The 21,761-nt window shown below is 39.3% G+C and overlaps 2 protein-coding genes across 2 annotated transcripts; both read left to right on the top strand.

The window, feature by feature from the left end:
- Positions 1-2,529: 2,529 nt before the first annotated feature.
- btg4 (B-cell translocation gene 4) lies at positions 2,530-6,640 on the top strand. Its single transcript, XM_082547835.1, has 4 exons — positions 2,530-2,915; positions 4,471-4,608; positions 5,581-5,860; positions 6,173-6,640. The coding sequence occupies exons 1-4, from the start codon at positions 2,743-2,745 to the stop codon at positions 6,374-6,376; spliced, it is 795 nt and encodes a 264-aa protein (XP_082403961.1). The 5' UTR covers positions 2,530-2,742; the 3' UTR covers positions 6,377-6,640.
- A 5,987-nt stretch (positions 6,641-12,627) lies between these two features.
- LOC309716235 (heterogeneous nuclear ribonucleoprotein A/B-like) lies at positions 12,628-21,140 on the top strand. Its single transcript, XM_082549914.1, has 9 exons — positions 12,628-12,756; positions 14,245-14,435; positions 14,575-14,743; positions 14,945-15,103; positions 17,004-17,135; positions 17,505-17,610; positions 17,820-17,966; positions 19,403-19,493; positions 20,322-21,140. The coding sequence occupies exons 2-8, from the start codon at positions 14,269-14,271 to the stop codon at positions 19,471-19,473; spliced, it is 951 nt and encodes a 316-aa protein (XP_082406040.1). The 5' UTR covers positions 12,628-12,756; positions 14,245-14,268; the 3' UTR covers positions 19,474-19,493; positions 20,322-21,140.
- The last annotated feature ends 621 nt before the right edge of the window (positions 21,141-21,761 follow it).

The raw sequence follows: 21,761 nt of genomic DNA, 5'->3' as shown, positions 1-21,761 counted from the left end.
TGGGATCATTTGAAATTGAGAACTGTGTAAATCCACTCTAGTACAGTCCAACGGTAAAACCACGGAGCTGGAAATTCACTGTAATGTTCTGTGAACTGTTCAGCTTTTAAATGTCCAAAGGTTTCTCTTCTTTTCTGATTGTCAAATATTTAGAATCATGATTGTACAGGGTCATTTTATGTTTGAAGATGACATTTCAATTTTTTTATTTTTTTTTTATTTTTTATTTTGGCTGATCTTATGTGACAATCTGTAGATTTGTCTATTTATTCGACTGTCTTCAGTTAACCTGAAGTCAAGACATGTTTATTTTATTTGTTTGGGTGATTTTATTTAGACTGTTCAGGTGCTATGTGTCAACCACATTATTTCACATTTTCGGGCCTAGTAATTTTTCCCACCGGTGTGTGCCATGTTGTTATTTATTTTTACTCTTATTAACAAAACTAAAACACTGTTACACTGACTTAACGGCCAATAATTTAGTGTTAAATTTTGAGCATTTGGCATCAATGATCTTTGTGATGCAGGGGAAATGGGTTTTTCTGGACACGTAGTGTATTGTTTTTATTGTTTAGTCATACTTCATGAAAACATATAATTGAAGGCTGGATTTCATCTATTAAAGGCAATGTTTCTTGTCCTGATGGGTCCGGACACACTTAAATTTCATCATTTTACTGTTTAAAGTAACTTAATTATGAAACTTTGTAACTGCCAAATTTTCGTCTTCTTTTAAAGTCTGAAAGCAGAAGAAAATCTTTATTTTGTAAGTGTTCTCTTCACTCCCACTGATCATTTGCACATTTATTTGTGATTAGCTTGTATCATTGCTGTATAAAGACATCTTTCTTTCTTCTTTCCTTTCTTTCTTTTTTTTGACAGAATATAAACTCACTGTTCACTTATTATTAAAATATAAGCTGTGATTATTAATTTTGTGTGTTTGTCAGTTGATAAAATCTATTTCATGGATTTTTACACAGATCTTCTGTGGATGTAGGCTTCCTTGCATCCTTCTGTCTCTTCATGTAATCCCAGACACACTCGATGATGAGATCAGGGCTCTATGGGGGCCGTACCATCACTTCCAGTACTTCTTGTTCTTCTTTATGCTGAAGATAGTTCTTAATGGCTTTGGGTGTTTGTTTGGAGTTGTCATCCTACTGCAGAATACATTTGGGGCCAATAAACAATCATTTATATTTCTTAAAGCATTCTTTGTTCACAGCATTTTTTCACACCTTCCTAAAACTTTTGCACATATGAGAAGAGATATTTATATAGCGAGCAAGAGAGCAATATCAAAGGATCAGCAACATGGAAAAGACTAAACCCCAATGGTGATGCACACAACTGTGAAGCTTACTTAGGTCCCCAGTGATACATCTTCAAGGTTCAAGGACTGGATGAGGGATGGGGTAAGTGAAGCAGAAAAAAACTAACAAGGAGACAATCCCTGTTTTATTAGTGAGGTTAAAAGGAAAAGCAAGAATGTGTGTTTGAAGTAGATTGCATGACTATTTGTCATGTTGAAACCTGAAAAAAAAACAAACAGATTTCCTTGTTAATAGGATAGTTGACCGATTAATCAGTTTATCAAGAGAATAATTTCCAGGCCTACTTAGAGGAAGGTTTCACTTGCGTGTACAAAAAAAGGATCTGTTTGTTTCACTCATTTTCCCCAAATTGAGGCAACAACCTTGGACCTGTCTGATAAACTGTTTGGAAAACTTACATTGGTATCTCACAGCTGTGTTCCCCGCCTCTGGCTTTCTGTGCACTGTAATGGTTTTTGCCAGGCCTGTGGCACAATTGCTTCGCTCATGTATGAAAAGACATGACGTGGCAGACGTGTTAATTTATCACGTTATTCCTTTCATCTTCATCATATCACCGTATATAGTCAGGTGACAAAATAGGCTGTTTGTGAACGCCAAACAAATGAATAACAAAAATATATGTATTGTTCTTTTTCCTTGCAAGCTACATATTTATTGTATAAAAGTAAATAATCAATTACAAGCATGATTAGAGTCACATTTAAAATACATTTAAGAACCGTCTTGCACAACAGTATCACCATAAATAAGTGAAAGTGATTTTAAATGAAACTGACTCAACAAAATAAATATAAGTTGTAAAAACAACTTTTTCAGTCTTGCACCATCATCAGAAATGCCTCTCTTCTTATGTGCTGATGAGCTGAGAAATGTAAATATTCTCTCTGCTTGTACTTTATGGACAGATTTAATGTAGAAGTCTGTTCCTGCTGCACAGAACTGTTCACACATTTCATTGAATTTGGGGCATTTTAACATTGAAGAAGTGCAGACAGGGCGTTGTTTACATTTTAACCCTGAGAGGAGTCATTAAGTAAATCAGCATCAGCTGTGGCAGCTGGTCGCACAGCTGAACGGTGGTTTTATTAAAAACTCTTTTAGAATTTGATTTGAGTGAGGTTTCACTGCTGAGAAGGGTGCTGCTGCGTTTGCACATTTAGATGCATGTGGATATATTTGTGTTTTGGTGTCTTTGATGAAGCTGCCTTACAATTCAAGCTGAGTTCTCTGTTGAGCTTCAGCAGCAAATATGTTTGCTTGAATTGTTTGGTTTGGTTTCCAGTTTGCTCTGGATGTTTTTATTTTCTGTGGTACTAGGATCCCTACATGCGTTTTATCTGAAGAGATAATTTTTTTAAAATTACGGTTTCAGTTTGCTGTGCTCGGTAAGTGTGTCGCCATGAAGGAGGAAATTGCTGCCGCTGTGTTCTTTTTGGCTCGGCTGGTGAAGAGATACGGATGTCTGGACAATGACAGCAGAGAGCGCTTTGCTGCTTCCCTCACCTCCCTTCTGTTTGAGAACTACAAGAACCACTGGCACCCAAGTGCACCCGCCAGGGGTCAGGCCTACAGGTCAGTAATCCAAAAGCAATTTTTTTTTTTTTTTTTGGTTGTTTCAAAATGGCTGAAGGTCCTGCTTCCCTTTTAAAAATGAAAAGTTAACCAAACATAATATTAAAAATTAAAACTCAATTAAATTTAAGAGGAAAAACTTTGTTTCAAAGCCTGAATGTGTATCCATTTGGCACTCTCCTTTTAAGTTGTATGGATTTACTATAAGACAAGTTGGTTGGGGACCCACAGGAAATCAGATTATTTGATCAGAAATAAATGGTTAAAAATAAAATGATTTAAGTATTTTTCAGACTGGTGGCTTATGTACATGTACTGCATCCAGAGTGTTATTGCAGGCATGTTAACTTTGAACATAAACTGCCTTGAGGTGACTGTTGTTGTGATTTGGTGCTGTATAGATAAAAATGAAGTGGCTGAGTTGGAGCCTGAGAACCTTTTTGTAGTGAACAGCTGTTTTGTAAAGTATCTATCCTTAGGTAAAGGTCTCGCTGCTGAAATAATAAATGTTTCTCAGTCAATTCTTAATGAATATGTTTGCTTTAGTAACTTTATGTTATTTTGTATATTTTGATACAATTACTGATTTTATTTTTAATGAATGTCACTTTAATGTTGCAGCTGCTGATTGTATTAAATGTACTTGGCTATAAAGTATCCAAATCTTTAAAATTGTAAGGTTATGAAACTCTTTCTGCCTTCAGAAATGCAACAAATATTATGAACCCACTTTGTAATTGAAAGTATTGATTCTTTACTTAAAATACCAACTGTTATACTTGAGTTATTTAACCTTGTAAATGATCAAAACACCTGGAAAAACACTTGTAATGCTCCACTCTACTGGCCTCAGTAAGAAGCAGGACTGCAGCTCTCAGGTTTATTCACAGGAATATAATGGATATCAATCTAAATGTTGGCGGGTTAATTTTAAGCTTTGCTCAGCTGCTCAGAAAAATGCTTGACTTAGAATCTGCTCACTTTATCTGAGCAACCAAAGGAGAGGTCTGAAGACTCAAAGTACAAGACTCCTTACGGTGGTGCAGGGAGTAGAAACCAGCACAATAGAAATACATTTGCATTGCAGCTGTGCTTAAGTAAAGTACTGGAGTAAATGCACAAAGTTGCGTTCCACTGCTCACTTTGAGTGGTGCTAGACCCTGTAATATTAGGTGTTGTCGTGGGAAATACCCCCCCCCCCCCTCTTTTTGTGCTCTAATTAAAATAAATGGGGCTTGCATTGCACACTACAGGCGACTCTATAGTTCAATATTCTGCATTTTCTCATTTGATTCGGGACATAAAGAAATCGTACAATTTTAGGATTCATGAAAGAGATCTTCAGTTTGTTTTTGTACCATTTAAAGAACTAATGTGCTGATGCTATTCCTAATCGTCTGGCTTTAAACCACCTTTAACTGGCACCAACTACTACTCTTCCATCTATATTTTAATTGGATTTTTACTGGACTTGACATCTTGGTGACATGTGAAATTGCAACACTATTTAAAAAAAAAAAACAAAACTTTCTTTGAGCTGTCCGGTGTTTTTCAGGTGTCTGCGTATGAACAGTGTTCGGCTACAGGACCCGGTGCTGGAGCAGGTCTGCGAGCGGAGCGGGGTGAGGTACGAGGACCTGGGCCTGCCCCAGGAGCTGACAGTGTGGGTCGACCCTGGAGAGGTGTCCTGCAGGTTTGCTTTAATCATTAGTCACCTTGCATTTGTGCGACGCTGCAGGTTACATTGTTTCAAAGTCCTCAGTCCTTTTTGGTTTCACATCTAACTTACTAACCAGATGGTAATATCATTAAGACATGAATAACCATTTATTTTAATGTCAGTTTAAAAGCAGAGTTTGAAGTAAATGCTTAATTATAATCTAATTATTGATCATCCACACAGTGACAAGACTTGAGGAAAAGTGCAAATAAATTGGTCTAATCAACTTTTTTTTTTTATATGGCTCAAACAGGTGGTGATATGATTAGTTAGCAGTGTCTTCATGCCAAAGCTAGAGCTAACAAGTGGTTCAGCGAGTTACAAACCTAATGTTGAATCAATAAAACGAGTGTCTTTCTATAATACACAATCTTTATCTCAACTTCTCCTAGACCACCAGGAGTTAACAGCCAAACTGAAGGTTCTTATCTATATCAATATACCATTGCATTGGCTGACAACCATTTAGCACGAAGATAAAATGACCTGTTTTTTGTTAACTATTTTACCTTGTGCATCTACCACACCTATAGTTGTAATTTCATTTTTACAAATAAGCATCGGATTACTTGTAATTAAGTTTGTCATGGGCATGTACTAATATATTCATAGTTGTGTACTTGATCATTGCTGCTAAGGGAAGGAATGGATTGTGACTGAAAAGGGCTGATTTGGCTTCCTTACTGGAGCTTTTTTTGTCCTGATTTCCTGCCACTAAACTAAAGATATGTGAAGCACATGAGTCGGGCTGATGTTGTCACAGCTCTGGCAGGTTTCTAGAACATTAGGACAAGGAGTGGTGGGGGAACAAATGTTTAGAGCAGTGTTAAGGTGGAACTTCTGGCCTCATAATGGAAAAGCCCTTTATTGTCATTGTACATGTACAAAGAAATCGTGAAACCTGAATTTGCCGTCAGTTTCTAATTTTCTTTTGAATCCCTGCAGGTATGGTGAACACAGCAGTCCATTCTGCGTCTCAGTGGTGGACAACTGTCGGCGCGGTGATGGGGAATTATCCCGCCGCATCCATGAAGCTGTGGAACGGGCGAGTCTCGAGGTCCCATCAGGAAGCTCATCAGATGAGGATGAAGATGGAGGTGGAGACAACAGCATGAGCATGAGTACCAGCAGCAGCAGCCTTTCAACCCTCTGCCCTCAAATCCCACCCATGAACAGTGAACCCAAAACCATTCCGACTGTTAGCAACCCCAACAGTGTTTACAGGGTGAGTTCAATATATGAAATGCAGGACAATTTAAAGCCTCCCAAGCTTGTTTTATGACGATGATGATGGTAGTGTTTTATATCTTAACATATTCATTCTCTGTAAGCTCATTAACATGAGACTTGGAAAAAATAGGCTTCCTGAAAGTGCAAGTTGATTGACCATCTTCAGGAGCAGGTTTTTAGCCAAAAAAAAAATAAAATGTAATTCTGCTGAATAACATTTTTAAAGCTAGAGCTTTGCAAAGTATTTTTAGTAACTTCTCTAAGAGATCTCAGGTTTTCTAAATGACTTTGTTGTACCTGTCTTCAGTTCAGCGAGTTCTCTCCAGGTGCCCCTCAGAGCTGGCTGAGGGAGAAGCGGAAAGGCTTTCCAGGAGACATGTTCCCACCTCATGGCGCTCCTGCTGGAGCCCACTTCTCAAGCCAGAAAGGCTTCAGATCCTATCGAGCCACGTTCACCTTCACTGGGCCTCGTGTTGACAAGTACCACTGGGTCAGCAAATCGCGATCCTAGCCTTAAAGCTACAAACCAGAATCTGGTTCCTGCTGATGTCGGATTTAGGCCACACACTTTGTACATCTTTTAAAGGATAAGCTTATTTGTACCTGATTTAAAGTAATGCTGTTTAAGTATGTTTTTAAGATGTGAAAATTGATATTTTAAATAATTCTTCACTCTAATTGTCTTTTTTAAATTAAAGTGTGAATAAAGTAACATTGACCTGTCATTGAAAAGAAATAAATAGATTCATGCCAGCTCTACTGGCCATAACATGTCTTGTTTTGGTTTTTTCTCCCTCTCTTAAACAGTTTTAGTTAACCTAACATTTAGGACTTTTAGATAAAACATCCAAAAGTTCTTTGAAAAACACTGAATCTATATTTACCTGTAAAGCGGGTCAGTCTGGAAGGAAATACAGCTGCGCTGGTGTGTGTGGTGGTTGTACTGGTAGTGTAGTTAGTGATTAGCGTGTAAGAACAATCAGCTAACGACACTGCCTATACAGCCACCCCAATCACACTGACCATCAGAAACTTGTAATCTTGCAGTAAATGCTTGTTGTAATAAAATGTATATTTTTGTCCCCTTTAGCTTGCCTTTTGTCAGTTTCATTTTTACTCTTCATTGAAGGCCCTTGTGCAGTGTCTGGTCCTGGTGTCACACCTGCAATATTTTTAGCAGAAGTGCAGGAGACCCTTTTCTTGCATAAACCTTGTTTCTGATACCTTACGAGATTGCCCATCTGCATCACTGAACGGCACAGGAAATCATTCCTGAATTCGGCCATCTCTCTCTGCAACCCATCCAACTAAGCAGAGCGTGCAATAGATGCACAACCTTAACATTTGCACATCCTCTACAGTGAAAATAGTTATAGTTACAATTCCAATGTCAATCATATATATATATATATAATCTGCGTAATATTCTGAGATTTTTATAATTTTTGTTATATTTTGTAACTTTGTATTTAATTTAGTTCAGTCAGTTAAATGGAACCACATGTGATTTTCCCACTTCTTAAAAAACAAACAAAACCCCCCACTCACACCTTCCTTCAGGTAACATCAATAAAGCACATCGTGGGATGGGGCAAAGTCTCACAGTGGTTTCACCTTTAACCCCCAGTGACGGTAATGACTCGTTTTTGTTTTGTTTGTTGATTTTGTTTTTTCCCCCCAGACCTTGGCTCATGTGATGACTCGCATGATGAATAGCAGGTCAACGAGCTGCCAATACCTGGGACTGTCTGCCTTTTATTTTTAGAACAGAAGTGTTTTGGATACAAAGTGAAATGTCTTCACAATCTCAAGCAGCCAGCTGCCCACTTTTTTCAAGCTCTTATAATAACCAATGCTTCCTCTGACAGGATTTTTTTTCATAAATCCTCCAATGGGGTGCAGTGGTTATCCCAGAAAGCAGATTATGTTTATCTGGAAGTTGTTCTGGTGGTTAACATGTTTTACAATTAAACTGTTGCTGGTTCAATTCCGGCCAAAGACAAAAATGTCTTCATTATTCATTATGAAGCGTATCTGGCATAAAACTATTTGAATCAAACTTGCAGAGCTCCTGTAGTGAACCTTTGGGCAAAGGAGCAGCCAGAAGTAGCTTAAATATGTTGTTTAGGGCAAATGAGTACATGCAAATTACAACACAGTTTTACAATGTAATAGTGTGTGTCAAAAATAGCTTGAAGCATTAGCAAATGCCATTTTCATGTTTAGTAAATGTAAGGGTACAGGGAGCAGATTACTCAGACTGGAAAAACAGGGAATCTGTAACCCTGTTCTGACCAGAAGGTGCCGGATCTGTTTATCAAAACATCCAAAATCCACCACTTAATCCATACGCACTTTATAAATCCCGACAAGCAGAAGTGCAAAAAGCCTTTTTTTCATGTGATTAGCTCTGAGCAGTTACCAGGCAACCTTCAGACACTCCAGGAGGGAGCTCAATAAACTAGTCCTATACTTCTGTAAAAGAGTGAAGTCACCACTTTGCAAAGCCACGTCTATGCCTTCTAATGCATTTTTGCCGTGGAAAAAAAAGTTTGAATGAGTCACATGCAGTAAGAGATCATTATTAGAACAACAAAAGCAGTCACACTGTCTAAGACAACTTTTCTCACTCTTATACTTGGTCTTTGGTAACAACGTATGGGCCTTAGCACCACAACCATACTTTTTGTGTGTGCGTATGTGCAAGAAACAGGTTGTGTCATGTTTTAATCTGTTTCTATAAAGCAATGACTTCTTAAAAAGTTAATATTTGATGTAAAGACAAAGTCTAATACGTAATTTTAGTTAAAATTAAATAACAATACCCACTCCAGTTAAGGATTTTTAACTTTTTTATTTATCCACATCTACAAATCTGGAAAATCCACATTGCAGGGAAAAGGAAGACAGGGACATAAAGCTCTAATTAGATTATTATTGCTGAGTGAAGATCCAAAAAGGGTTGAGGTTTGAGCCTGATGGCCTTTCCATCCTCCATTTCCAAAACAAACTCTTCAACTGGCATGTCAGTCATGTTACACATTTAGTATAGTGCATAATCATTACTTTGACACAACTGGATGGATTAAGTAAACTTGGAAAATATTTTTACTGAAAAAAAGTAGAAAAAGAAAGAATTTAGTCATGTTTAAAATGTGCTGCGTTCTTACCTGTCGTTGCTGCAGTTCTCGTTCTGTTTACAAGTGACCACTGCTGAAACACAACTGTCTCCACAGATACCCTTTACTGTGTGTGTGTATGAGTGTGTGTGTGTGTGCCCATGTTGTACGTGCCTCAACTTGCCCGATAAAGCAGTAAACAGTCGTCCTGACCACCAGGACTGGCACGTTTTGCCCTATTTACAAATCCCCAGCACTCTTGTGTTTTAAGTACATTTGTTTCTACCCCACATTATTTGGCTCTGGTGTAAATGAAGAATCACTCTCTGGCCTGTAACTATAGTTTAAACCTACTTTCCCTCAATTTCCTACAGATTACAACTCCTGAATGGAAAGATTTTCTTTAACACAGGGGTGGTGTTGCATGAGAACCTGGGGCTGTTGTGGAGGTTCTGCAAGAATAAGTTGACCTGAGTCCTGTTCACTATTATTTTTCTCTGTATGTGAGCTTTTTTGTGTGGGATGTGTCAAATGCTGAAAAGTGTGCTTTGTTGTATTAATGAATTATTGTGGGGGAAATTGACAGTGATACAGTAGTCATTAAAATTTGTTCAGAATTTGCTAATTTAATCAAATCAAATCACTTTTATTGTCACATCACATGTGCAGGTACACTGGTACAGGACATGCGAGTGAAATTCTTGTGTGCGAGCTTCACAAGCAACAGAGGTGTGCAAAAATACAATACCATAAGAACAAGCAAAATATAAGAATGGCTAAATCTGAGAGTTATATGAATAAATATATGTACAATATAAGAGTGTATGCATTACTGAATGTGTATACTAGATATGTTTTTCTACGTGTGTGTATATATAATAATAGTGTATACTTTATTGATCCCCGTGGGGAAATTATTTGTTTTTCTCTGCATTTGACCCAACCCCCAACCACTCTACCTACTGAGCTATCCCTGCCCTCCTCGATTGGGCACCGTTCCCGGAGGCGCCAGTGGGTCAGTGCGCTGATCTCCTCCCTGTAAGCCGTCTCATCACCGTTGGTGATAAGACCCACCACTGTAGTGTCGTCCGCAAACTTCACAATGATGTTGGAATTGTTAGTGGCCGTGCAGTCATAGGTGTAGAGTGAGTACAGGAGAGGGCTCAGTACACACCCCTGTGGAGCACCAGTGTTCAGTGTGATGGGGGATGAGGTGATGCTGCCCAGTCTGACCACTTGGCGTCTGTCAGACAGGAAGTTAAGGATCCAGCTGCAGAGGGAGCTGCTCAGTCCTAGATCCTGCAGTTTCCTGTCCGGCTTCGAGGGAACGATGGTATTGAATGCTGAGCTGTAATCTACAAACAGCATTCTCACATACGTGTCTAATTAATGATGATTCATCTCATAAATCATGACACACTGCTCTCCTCTACATATGCTGCCTTTATAGGGTAAAAGTATTGGCATCAGCAATATTAGACCTATATTTGTATACGGATCAATGCTAAAATTTGCATTAGTGTAACACATCAATAAGTAACAGCCATGATCCACAAATGAAAAAACCTTCCCAGGAAGTGGACGGACAGTCCACCAAAATTATTGCAAGAGAGCATCAACGAGTCATCGAGGAGGTCACAAAAGAACCAAGAATAACCTCTAAAGAACTGAAGGCCTCACTTCCCCCAGTTAAGGTCAGGTCGTCATTCACCAATAAGAAAGAGACTGGGGGCAAAAATGCTATCCATGGCAGAGTTCCAAGACGAAACCACTGCAAAAGAACACAAAGGCTCGTCTCACATTTGCCAAAAACATCTTGATGATCCCTAAAACGTTTGGGAAAACATTCTGTGGATTGAGGAGACAGAAGATGAACTTTTTGGAAGGTTTAAGACCTGTTACATCTGGTGTAAAATTAACAGATTTCAGAAAAAGAATATCATACCAATAATCAAACATCGTGGTGGTAGTGTGATTGTTTAGGGTCACTTTGCTGCTTCAGCACCTGGAAGACTTGCCATAAAAAACCTATAGTTTGTATATATACTGCATGTACTGTCTATTTGTGTGTGTGTGTGTGTGTGTGTGTGTGTGTGTGTGTGTGTGTGTGTGTGTGTGTGTGTGTGCACAAACTTGGCCAAAGACAGATGATTCTGATTCTCAGCAAGTCCACCTCTAAAAGGCTAAAAAAGAAGGAGAAGAAGAAGAAGAAGGCAAAGAGTGTGTAGTCAAAGTTCAGACTTAAACCAGATTCAGGTGCTTTGGCATGACCGTAAACAGGACATTCAGGTTCAAAAACCCTCCAATCTGACTACATTAAAACAATTCTGTAAACCAGCGGTCCCCAACCTTTTTTGCGCCACGGACCGATTTACGCCCGACAATATTTTCACGGACCGGCCTTTAAGGTGTCGCGGATAAATACAACAAAATAAAACTAGTACCGTACCGAAAAAAAGAAAATGTATTCATAACACACGTGAAAAGACCCAGGAAAACCGAGTAAACGATAAAAACGATAACAAAATAACGCTGAAAACCGATAAAAACCCTGAAAACTATACATTTCACACCTGAGCCTCAACTCTCGCGGCCCGGTACCGAACGACTCAAGGACCGGTACCGGTCCAAGGCCCGGGGGTTGGGGACCGCTGCTGTAAACTGCTTGCTTTTATGTTGCTTTTATTCTGCTCTGTACAGCAGGGGCGTCAAACTCAAATACACAGTGGGCCAAAATTCAAAACTGGAACAGGGCTAACGTTAATATTTATTGAAATATATTTATTCCTCCAGATATAAGAATGAATCTTTTCTTATGGACTCAAACACGTTTTGCTGAAAAACTGAATATGGAACATGCAAAGCTTAATACTAAACAATATATATATTAGCTGTATAATACCAGTAGGCCAGCTCTAATAGTAATTTGGTATGGCTTCGCGGGCCAAATGTAATTAGGTTGCGGGCCAAATTTGGCCCACGGGCCAGAGTTTGACACCTATGGTGTACGTGACCTTGAGTGTTTTTGAAAGGCGCTTTCAAATAAAATGTATTATTATTATTAATTCTACAAATAATAATTGGCAAAAAAAAACCCCTCCACAGCAATGTGAAAGACTTATTAGTTCTCGCTACCATCGGTTGTACAACCAGTTATTAGGTTTAGGGGGCGATTACTAATTCTCATAGGGGCATTTTTCCCATTAATAAATAAAATCACCATTTAAAAACGGTATTTTTGTTTTTTCGTAGGTTATCTTTGTCTAATATTAAAATATTATTGATGATCTGAAACATGTTAGTGTGACAAATATGAACAGTACAAAATGTCTTCTTTAATCCCTGATGTCGCAGAGGATCGTAACAATGTAGCGAAGCTACAGTACAAACATCGGTTTCACTTTTAAAGCTATTTGCAGCCGACTAAAATGAAGCTACGGAAACACACATTAGTATTATTCACGCTTTTAAGCCTAGCATGTTTAAAACGTTTCTTTTGAGACGCCACTCTAAAAAGAAAGCAGAACACAGGAAGCAGGAAGGACGTTTGGCTACTGAATGTGGCTTTTGTCACAGCGGGCGAACAGTCAACCAATGATCCAACGCCTTTAACTTCAAAAGGGTCGCTTTCGTCCAATCACGCATGTCGACATTACGACGTGGTTGTTTCTTGGTCACATCCGGTCATATATATGTTGCCACGAGTTAGCGGCGAATTTGGAGCGTGTCCATTTTGAACAGCCACTCGGCGTCCCCGGTATTTTCAGTCAAAGTAAGAACACGTTTTTATTGTTATTTTGGGTAATAGCAAATATAAGAGTAGTAAATAGAAACTGTAGGAGTTCCGGTTTATATCGTGCTTATTTCCATCGTGATTCTTCTGCGGCGACCATTTTGTTCGTGTGCGGTGTTTTCTTGTTAGCCTGTAAGCATGGCTAGTTCGTTAGCTGCAGCGTGCTAATGTGCGTTAGCGCGGCTTTTGCACGCTATGAGTCTCTTGTTCTCTTGATGATTCTCATCCGTTGTGCATAATGGCAGTTTTTAAGTGCACTTTATATCATCTAAACGGTTTTTGTGTTTGGTTGGTTGCCCATCTGATAGCCGGGCCTGCTGTCTGCCCCGAGCGGTAACGGAGCAAAGCGCGGTCCGCTTAAACGTTTGGACAACATGGAAGACTCACGCTCTTTCTTTCCTTTCAACCGCGGCTGTGGGGTCACTGGTGCACGCACAACTGCGTGTAACTGTCTTATTACTGATGATGGTCGGTGGTGTGTAAATAATAAATAACCTGCCGATATATGGCGCCATTGCAATGATCGGACTAACGCTTTAACTTAAAATTAGCATTCAGTTAGCATTATGTATGCGGCTCTTTATTAGCATTCCGATTTATGCTCAATATTCTCTGAAAATAGGGACGAATAGAAATATCTTTAGGCCGTGTTTCGGCTCTCCTTATACAGTAATTTCCAAACTCTGGGAAAAAATAGTTTCTATTGCTACTTGAATTTAAATGAGTACACTCTTTGTGTGTATCTGTTTAGAGTTAATTAGTTTTTATCCCGGGTGTTTTTAAAGCCATGTGCCTATTCTGTTGTTTTGTTATGATGCTATTGGTTATGTTTAACTATTTTAACAAAGGACCTTTAAAACTATACATTTTAAAATGTAGGATCCTAAAAATCACTAGAAATTAAGATGTAAAGTAACAAATGTTTAAAATACTACACACTATTAGTTGATCACAGAAGATCAACTAATAATATAGGACTAAAACCATACATTTATTATACGCTAGTAAAAGCCATTCTGTAGTTTAAACGTCAGTATTTTCAGATGGGAAGTGCTGCCTCGTTTTTTGTTTTGGTTAAACTTTGCAGTTAATAGATCATAGAGGATCCTTTTGGTAAATAAATCAACAGCATTTTAGAAGTTCTGCCTGTTGCAGAGTATGTAATGTACATTTAAGTATGAGTGAGTTTAAAACCAATGTGAGAGCGACTTAAAGTCAGCATAAGTGTGGCTGAATTTTAATCAGTCTTATTTGAACAAATTAGCAAGTGAGAGCAAAGATGGGATCAGGTAGTGATATGAACAAAAGGTTTCTTGTCCTTGTTGAAGAGTATTTATAAAGCATCAAAAACGTAAAGAAGACAATACCGCTTCCAGTTAGTGTTGTGCGTGAATTGATAAATGTTGGTTTAATGTAGTCTGCTACCTACTTCTCCAATCTCTCAAACTTTGTCCTGTCCCATCTCAGTCATTTGAAGATCCCACCGTCAGAATGGCAGACGCTGACAACCTGCTCATGGAGACATCAGAGCAGAACGGCAACGAGGGAGAGGAGGAGCAGAATGGAGCTGAGCTGGAGCAGATGGCCGGGGACGAGGAGCAGGACAACAACACAGATGGCGGAAAGATCGACGCTAGCAAAGGAGAGGAGGATGCTGGGTGAGTGTCTGGTTGGACTGTGGTTGGCCACATGTGATGTGTGCGAGGATCTCGTGCTGGCATGATGAGCCTTGGGAAAATAAACTGTGAAACCTTGTAAATGAAGAAATGTTAGCAATGTCTACATGTAATTTTACAGGAAAATGTTCGTGGGCGGCCTCAGCTGGGATACGAGTAAAAAGGACCTGAAGGATTACTTCAGTAAGTTCGGTGAGGTGTCAGACTGCACCATCAAGATGGACTCAAACACTGGCCGATCCCGAGGCTTTGGTTTCGTTCTCTTCAAAGACTCTGCCAGCGTGGATAAGGTGACTCCCCTCGTAACTGAGCATAATTTCATCCCGAACGGGCTCCAGAAGCTTTTATGGGAGAACGGTTCTTAGTAATATAAATGAATCATATGCTAATCAGCCACACTGCCTTGTCTGCATTATTAGTCATCTCTGTGATGATGACGCTAATCTCTGTGCTGTTATTGTCTGTTAATGGTAATATATCTGTATCCACAGGTACTCGAGCAGAAGGAACACAGACTGGATGGACGCAATATCGACCCTAAGAGGGCGATGGCTATGAAGAAGGATCCCGTCAAGAAGATCTTTGTTGGGGGTTTGAACCCAGAAGCAACTGAGGAAACCATCAGGGAATACTTCGGCGCCTTTGGAGAGGTTGGTTTTAGAGATGGACCGATCCGATATTACGTATCGGTATCGGTCCGATACTGACCTAAATTACTGGATCGGATATCGGAGAAAAATAAAAAATGTAATCCGATCCATTAAATATCACGAAAGCACCTCACAAAACTTGCAACACGCCGTAACTCGCCTCAGAACGTTAGCACGTCGGAGCAGTATGCATCACGTGATAGAGCAGCTGTGGCATGCAGGACCTGTCGGTGGTCTGGATAGCATGTGGAGCTTCGCTAGCAACCTGGCATTTCATCTCCGACAAAGTTATCCCCGAGAGAAGTAAAGCAAGTGTGTAAGTCCATCTCTGAATGTTTGTAAAGCATTCCTGCGTTAAGCTTAACAAGCGACTGCCTCTCGCTCTCCTGCTGCTACTTCAATCGTGAAACTGCTTAAATCAGCTGATCGGCTTTTCTGTCACGAGTCTCTCTTGTTTGTTTTTGGCCCACTTTGCACCAGAAAGAGCAAACCAGCGGCTGAACAACAGCAGCACGTTTAAGCTTGATAAGCTGTTGTTAGAATTTATTTAATATTACTTTCTACACCAGGATCTTTTTCTAAGTAGCTGACGCTGGTAACTGTGCAGGGGCGGATCTAGCAAAGTTTAGCCAGGGGGGCCGATAGGGCATTAACAGGGAAAAGGGGGCACAAAGACATACTTTTCTTTCTTATTCTCATTTAAAATGTCTAGCTTTTAATAAATAATTATCTGACACCCAAAGTTTTAATTTGATGTAAAATGAATAGAAGTCAATTACTGTATATAGTGACTATTAAGTCTAATATATATACCCTAGTAAGCTATAGTACTTTTTACTTTGGGAAGGTACCATCTGTGCAGTCTGCAATTTTGTTGAAGAAAGATGTTGAATCTATTTAATATTTCTTGAAAAATAATTGATTTCTGTGCATTTTTTTTCACACTGCATCAAATTAAGGTTGATTACGTAGATTAAGCATCATGAGGTGGAGCGTGAGGGGTGGTTCCCTATTTTTTATTTATTTATTTTTGTTGTTGCTGGGAGTTGGAACCCTATTAGTTAGGTTGCTTAATATTTACGCTAAGTACTCTTTAAAATACCAGAATAGGGAGGATGGTGTAGGTCTAAGTTTATTAGATTGATCAGTATTGCTGAACTATGAAATATTTTTTTTGCATACAGGTATAACAGAATAGCTTTAGTGTAGTTGTTGTTTTAAACTTGAGTATGAACTTGCAGACTTGCAAAATGCAGCAAGATATTTAAAAAACAGTTTTGTTGATTAAAAAACACTATATCGGATTCATATCGGTATACGCAGATATCCAAATTTATGATATTGGTATCGGTATCGGACATAAAAAAGTGGTATCGTGCCATCTCTAGTTGGTTTCAAATAAAATGTATTTTAAATATCTGCGGTTAGAATGCAGCAACCACTGCATCTCTCTTGTATGTTGAGTCTTCTTGGTTAAGTGTTTCCAGAGTTAAACTTGGGTAGATGGCAGTATCATTTTTATTCTCCTGTACAAACTCCGTGGATATGTTTGAGAGCCACTGACTTGCCCAACTTTGTATACTCATGCAATTCAACACATTATTTACAGTTTTAATCCTGTTCTTACCAGCTAAACTGGTCTAAGCCATAAATTAACCACATGTACATCACCACTGGCCAGTAAACAACAAAGTTGTAGATTAATTTGAGGAAGTCATCCTGTTAAGGATAAATAATAACTGAGATATTCTGGCACTTGTTTGTGTGTTTGAAGTTTGACTAAATGATGTGGCCGACATTTTTAAAGCAGAGATAATTTACTCCTGAGACTGTCATACTACATGCACCGTATTTGTTGTTTCTGATCAAAATCTTTTCTCCAATCCTCCCTTTTTTTCAGATCGAAACCATTGAGCTCCCAATTGACCCCAAATCAAAGAAAAGGAGGGGATTCATCTTCATCACATACAAAGAGGAAACCAGCGTAAAGAAGTGTCTGGAGAAGAAATACCACAACATCCAGGGTGGCCGGGTAAGCAGTTATTCCAGAAGTGCTGATGTACAGCTGGAAATCAGCTTAAATTCTTCTAATCAGCTACCTGGTGGACAGTGCAGCCTCACCTGTGATCTGTTTTGGTGAAGAGTGACAAAGATTAAGCCACTACAGATTAACTTGTTGCAAACTGATGTTTGACCAAGTCAGTAGTTAAACCCTGAGTTAATGCTTGAGATGTTTTTGAAATTTACAACTTTGAGTTTTCTCTGTATACACATGGGAAGTGGGTCACTCTTTAATTGCAAATGTTTTTTATAAATATCGCAAGGCGGTTTTAACGTTAGTTTTGTTTTAAAGGCCACATAAAGGAGAGAATGGATTTTTCAGTATGTATATCTCTTTTAGTGTGAGCTGAAAATTGCTCAGCCAAAGGAGGTGTACCAGCAGCAGCAGTACGGAACAGTGCGTGGAGGTGGCTATGGAGGAGGCCGAGGAGGCAGGGGCCGTGGAGGTAAATGACGATGATCACCCTCTTCCTTTCTGGATTTTCTTGTTTGTTTTGAATCTGTATGATTGGGTAAATGCTAAGAGGCTAGGTCACTGTTGACAGCACGTTTTAGTGGTAATGGGTATTAATATGTAATTTGGAACTTCTCGTGTACTTCTCGAGTTGGATGATATTGAAGTTTAGACCAAACTCATGTGCACTTTGTGTTTCAGGTCAGAGCCAGGGCTGGAACCAGGGCTATGGAAACTACTGGAACCAAGGATATGGCAACCAAGGCTATGGCTATGGTGGATATGGCAACTACAGCAACTATGACTACTCTTCTGGTTACTACGGATATGGTCCTGGATACGATTACAGTAAGTGCAAACATGCAGACGAGTTGTAACTTGGAGTAACAGTTAACACATCGAAGCCCAAACCTGAGGTGTACGCGTCAGTACTGATTGTGATTGTTTCCCCTTACCCCGCCCCCACTACAGCCACAGTACAAGAGTAAACTGCTTGATGTAGCCATGCCAGTACTTCTAGACCTTTGAGCTGTTCCACTTGCTCTGATAAACTTGCTAACATAACGTTTAAGATGTTCATTTTTCCCTCAGTTATATTCCTATAGATGCATAAAGTTGGTGCTGCATTAACCCTTTAAGACCTACCATAGAACCAAGTTCGCCAGAGCTTATATTATATTTTTACATGCTGTGGAGCCATTTTTGGGAGCATTTCAAGTTGCTATACATCAATACAACAATTATAGCCCAGATTTTAATAATATGTATTCATTAAGTGCATAGTAATTACATAAATTGCAAAAAAGTGCAATAAACTACAAAAAAATTGAAAATCGTTTTTGCTTTTTTAACATATTTCTAGTTAGAGAAATTTAAGAGGTTTATCCCTCAAAACTGTAAATACAAAAAAGTTGCACAAAATAGTTTCCCACCACAGGAAATTTATTTTGAGTGTCTTCATAGTTTTATTTTTGAAATTCACCAATTTTTATACACTGCAGGAAAAACGAAAATAAATATTATACTGCAAATTTGCAAAAAAGCAGCATATGCATCAAAATAAACTATTTCCAGCAGTGCAATATGAGTCCTAAGCATCCCAGAAAGGACACAGAAAGTCATAAAGTCAAAGATAACTTTTAAAAACAGTATAGGCCCTGTGGCCCTGATGGTAAAAAAAAAAAACCCACGAAAACGACGTCGCTTCCGGTTTCGGGCAGGTAATGGCAGACATGCAAAAGTTCGTGCTGACGTATATTCCAACATAGGAAGTGTTATGAACAGCTGATCGGCAAAGCGTGTTTCTGGAATATTATGTTTTTGTTGCTGCAAGTGCTTTTTATGCAGTTTTTGTAAAGCTATATGTGGGAGGAAACTGTGACCTAGGACAAGCTGATGGCAAAAGATGTAAGTACAACTCCTCCGGTTTCATATGCAAAACAAATTATTGCGCTAGCTTACGTGGTTGCAGAGCTACCGGGATTTAAAAATAGTTATGCAAAACAGAGCGTGCCCGCTCCGACCGGCTCTAAAGGGTTAACAACCTAAAATTTGCCAAAACACATCTGGCTCGCGTTTCCTGGTTTGACTCTTGGAGTTTGCCTCGTTCCTGCCACCCATCTTTAGTGTTTAAGACATCATTGAGTGCCATGTTTTCTTCTCAAGCCTCTAGAGTGTAGTTTGGGGAGCCGGAGAACTGGGTTCCTGTCCTGCTCTTTACTTAACACTCAAACATCATCTGTCAGATGTTGAGCTCTTGCTTTAATACTGCGTCTCCTTCACAGACCAGGGCAATGCCAGCTATGGAAAAACCCCAAGGCGGGGGGGACACCAGGCCAACTACAAGCCATACTGATGGTCACTTGGCAGTGCAAGGTATGACATTGCTACAACGCAACATGTGCGACTGTGTCCTAGTGCTACGTATTCCAGTTTAAACAGTGGATAGACTTATTAGACCCCCACTCACACCTTGCTGTTGTAATTTCAAGTTCGCATGAGTTCCCCTTTGATTTGACCTGTCATTGTCCCAAACATAGCTGTGGGGTCAGTCCTGGCTTTCACCAAATGGGAAAACATTCCTTTCCAATCGTCACCAGAAATGCCAGGCAGTTGGATTAAATATTGTGTTTTAATAATAGAACACAGGTCCCCAAAATGTTAGCTGTTAGGCAGCCACCTGCTGCTGACTGACTGCAGTTAGCATAAATATCATTGTTCAGGATTGTTTTACTGCTGGACACAGATGCCTGCAGACATAACTGATGACTAGTTGCTCTTTTGTTTTTATTTTTGGTTTCTTTTTAATGCAACTCCATTTGAACACCTGGAGGACACATTTACAGTTGGCGCTGTGTCTCAGCTGAGTATTTGATCATAGTAAACTGGCGAACATGTGGACGTCCTCCTGTAGCCTCATGCTCGTGTTAGTTCCTGCATCTGTTTGGGTCAGAGTCTAACTATTTGTACTTGAGTAAATTGGCTGCCAGGAGCATCTCTGCTGTTGAAAGTGAAATAGAGAGCACTTAGATGTTTCACTTGGCACTGAGCTACTAATAGCTGCTGTAAGTGGAGAACAGATTGAAGTTTTCAAGTTAAAATACTCATAGAAAGCTGTCTTTTTAAAAGTTTAATTTCCCTTTGAAAAGATTAGACTTTGAATGGTTTGTTCCAGCTGTGTCATTAATGTGTTTCACCCCTCAGGACTCCAGTGATCCAGTGAGACCGACGGCTGGACGGACACACACTGGGCCAGACTCGACCTCTTTTATGACAGAAGACCATTTGTACAGAAAACACCAGAAATGTAACTTTTTTCTTTTCTTTTTTTGTTTTTGTTTTTTAAACCCTATCAGTTTTAGTTTTTATTTTTCCCTCGTGTTTTTGTTTTGTTTCCTCGTCCCCTTCCACATTTCCACCGGAAGTGTAATTTTTACTGTACTTTTTGGTACCTGTTTTGATTCTATTGTATTGTAAGGGTTGTATTTTACATGTTTGATGGCTTTACAGGTTGAAAATCTTGGCGCTGTAAAGGAGCTTTTTTGACAAATAAATACAGTTTTCAGTAAATTTTGTTCTGATGCTTCCAGGTTTTGGGGAGGAATATGAAACATTGAGTGGGTTTAGGATTAAAGTTCAAATGTCAAGGATAATGTTGATTATGGAATTCTTTTTTCCCCCCTCCCCCCCTTTCTTTCCTCTTTGTCCCTCCTTACATGGATTCCAGTGTACCTAAGAAGGATTTTTAACTTGCCAGATTTCATCAGTTGTAAAACACAGGTTAAAAGACTGTTCCAGGCTGTTTGAACCCAACATCTGGAAGCCTGTGGGATGTGCTGGGAGGGGAAATGTTTTGTCACTTTAGATCGTGTTCTTCATACGCCGTTGGTTTTAGAAATGACCGTTTCTGAAGTTAAATGTCTTTTTTTCTTTTTCTTCTTTTCTTGACGGACTTGAGGGCCAGTGTCGTCGTCTCAGCCAGTGTCTCTGGCATTTATTAGTAATAAACATTCTGGTTTGTAATGATCTTTGTATTTTTAATTCTTAATGTTACTGTTAATGGTCCAAGTCATTAGATAAAACTGTTTCAATAGAAACTGTCCAAAAAGGAAAAGGAAGTTTCCTACTGAACTACAATTGAGCCCCTGCGGTTTTTATTTTTCAGTCATTTGTGATTGATCCCAGTTTGACCTCAGCATGCCAATTCCAGGGAATCCCAAATCCAAACGTCTGTGTTCCCTGGATGTCACCTGGACCTCTGTCCGCACCATTATGTGCACGTAGATGCTTCATGCGTTACTTTTTTTTTTTTTTTAAATTCATCACTATTGATGCTTGGTGCATTAGGTGGCATTCTGTGATGATGATGAAGGATGCACCTTGCGTTTCTGCAGTTGTCTCTGTAGTTTGGTGTTGGGGCTTTGAACTGAAATGTGGCTGTGCGCAAACAAAATAAATGCGTTTTTAAAACAAAAAAAAAAAAAAAAATCAGGCCTGTCCCAATGATCGCTCAGATGTGGCTGAAGTTGAAGGAAAAACTGCCATGTTTTGTGGACTCCAGGTAAGAAAAGTAATACCTGACGTTCTCTTTGAAGCCTGAATGAAGAGACTAGAGTGCAAGTACACTACGGTAAAATGACGTCT

This window comes from Aulonocara stuartgranti (genome assembly GCF_965226115.1).
Source record: "Aulonocara stuartgranti genome assembly, chromosome: 10".
Lineage (NCBI taxonomy): Eukaryota > Metazoa > Chordata > Actinopteri > Cichliformes > Cichlidae > Aulonocara > Aulonocara stuartgranti.
The sequence above is the reverse complement of the archived record's forward strand: the minus strand, read 5'-3'. Positions and strand labels throughout refer to the sequence as shown.

Bases quoted from the DNA above. Each gene is read 5' to 3' on its own strand.
- btg4 (XM_082547835.1), top strand. From the start codon at position 2,743: ATGAAGGAGGAAATTGCTGCCGCTGTGTTCTTTTTGGCTCGGCTGGTG. The intron at 4,609-5,580 runs GTTTGCTTTAAT...GAATCCCTGCAG, and splicing joins CCTGGAGAGGTGTCCTGCAG to GTATGGTGAACACAGCAGTC. The intron at 5,861-6,172 runs GTGAGTTCAATA...ACCTGTCTTCAG, and splicing joins ACCCCAACAGTGTTTACAGG to TTCAGCGAGTTCTCTCCAGG.
- LOC309716235 (XM_082549914.1), top strand. From the start codon at position 14,269: ATGGCAGACGCTGACAACCTGCTCATGGAGACATCAGAGCAGAACGGC. The intron at 15,104-17,003 runs GTTGGTTTTAGA...CCTTTTTTTCAG, and splicing joins ACTTCGGCGCCTTTGGAGAG to ATCGAAACCATTGAGCTCCC. The intron at 17,967-19,402 runs GTAAGTGCAAAC...TCTCCTTCACAG, and splicing joins TGGTCCTGGATACGATTACA to ACCAGGGCAATGCCAGCTAT.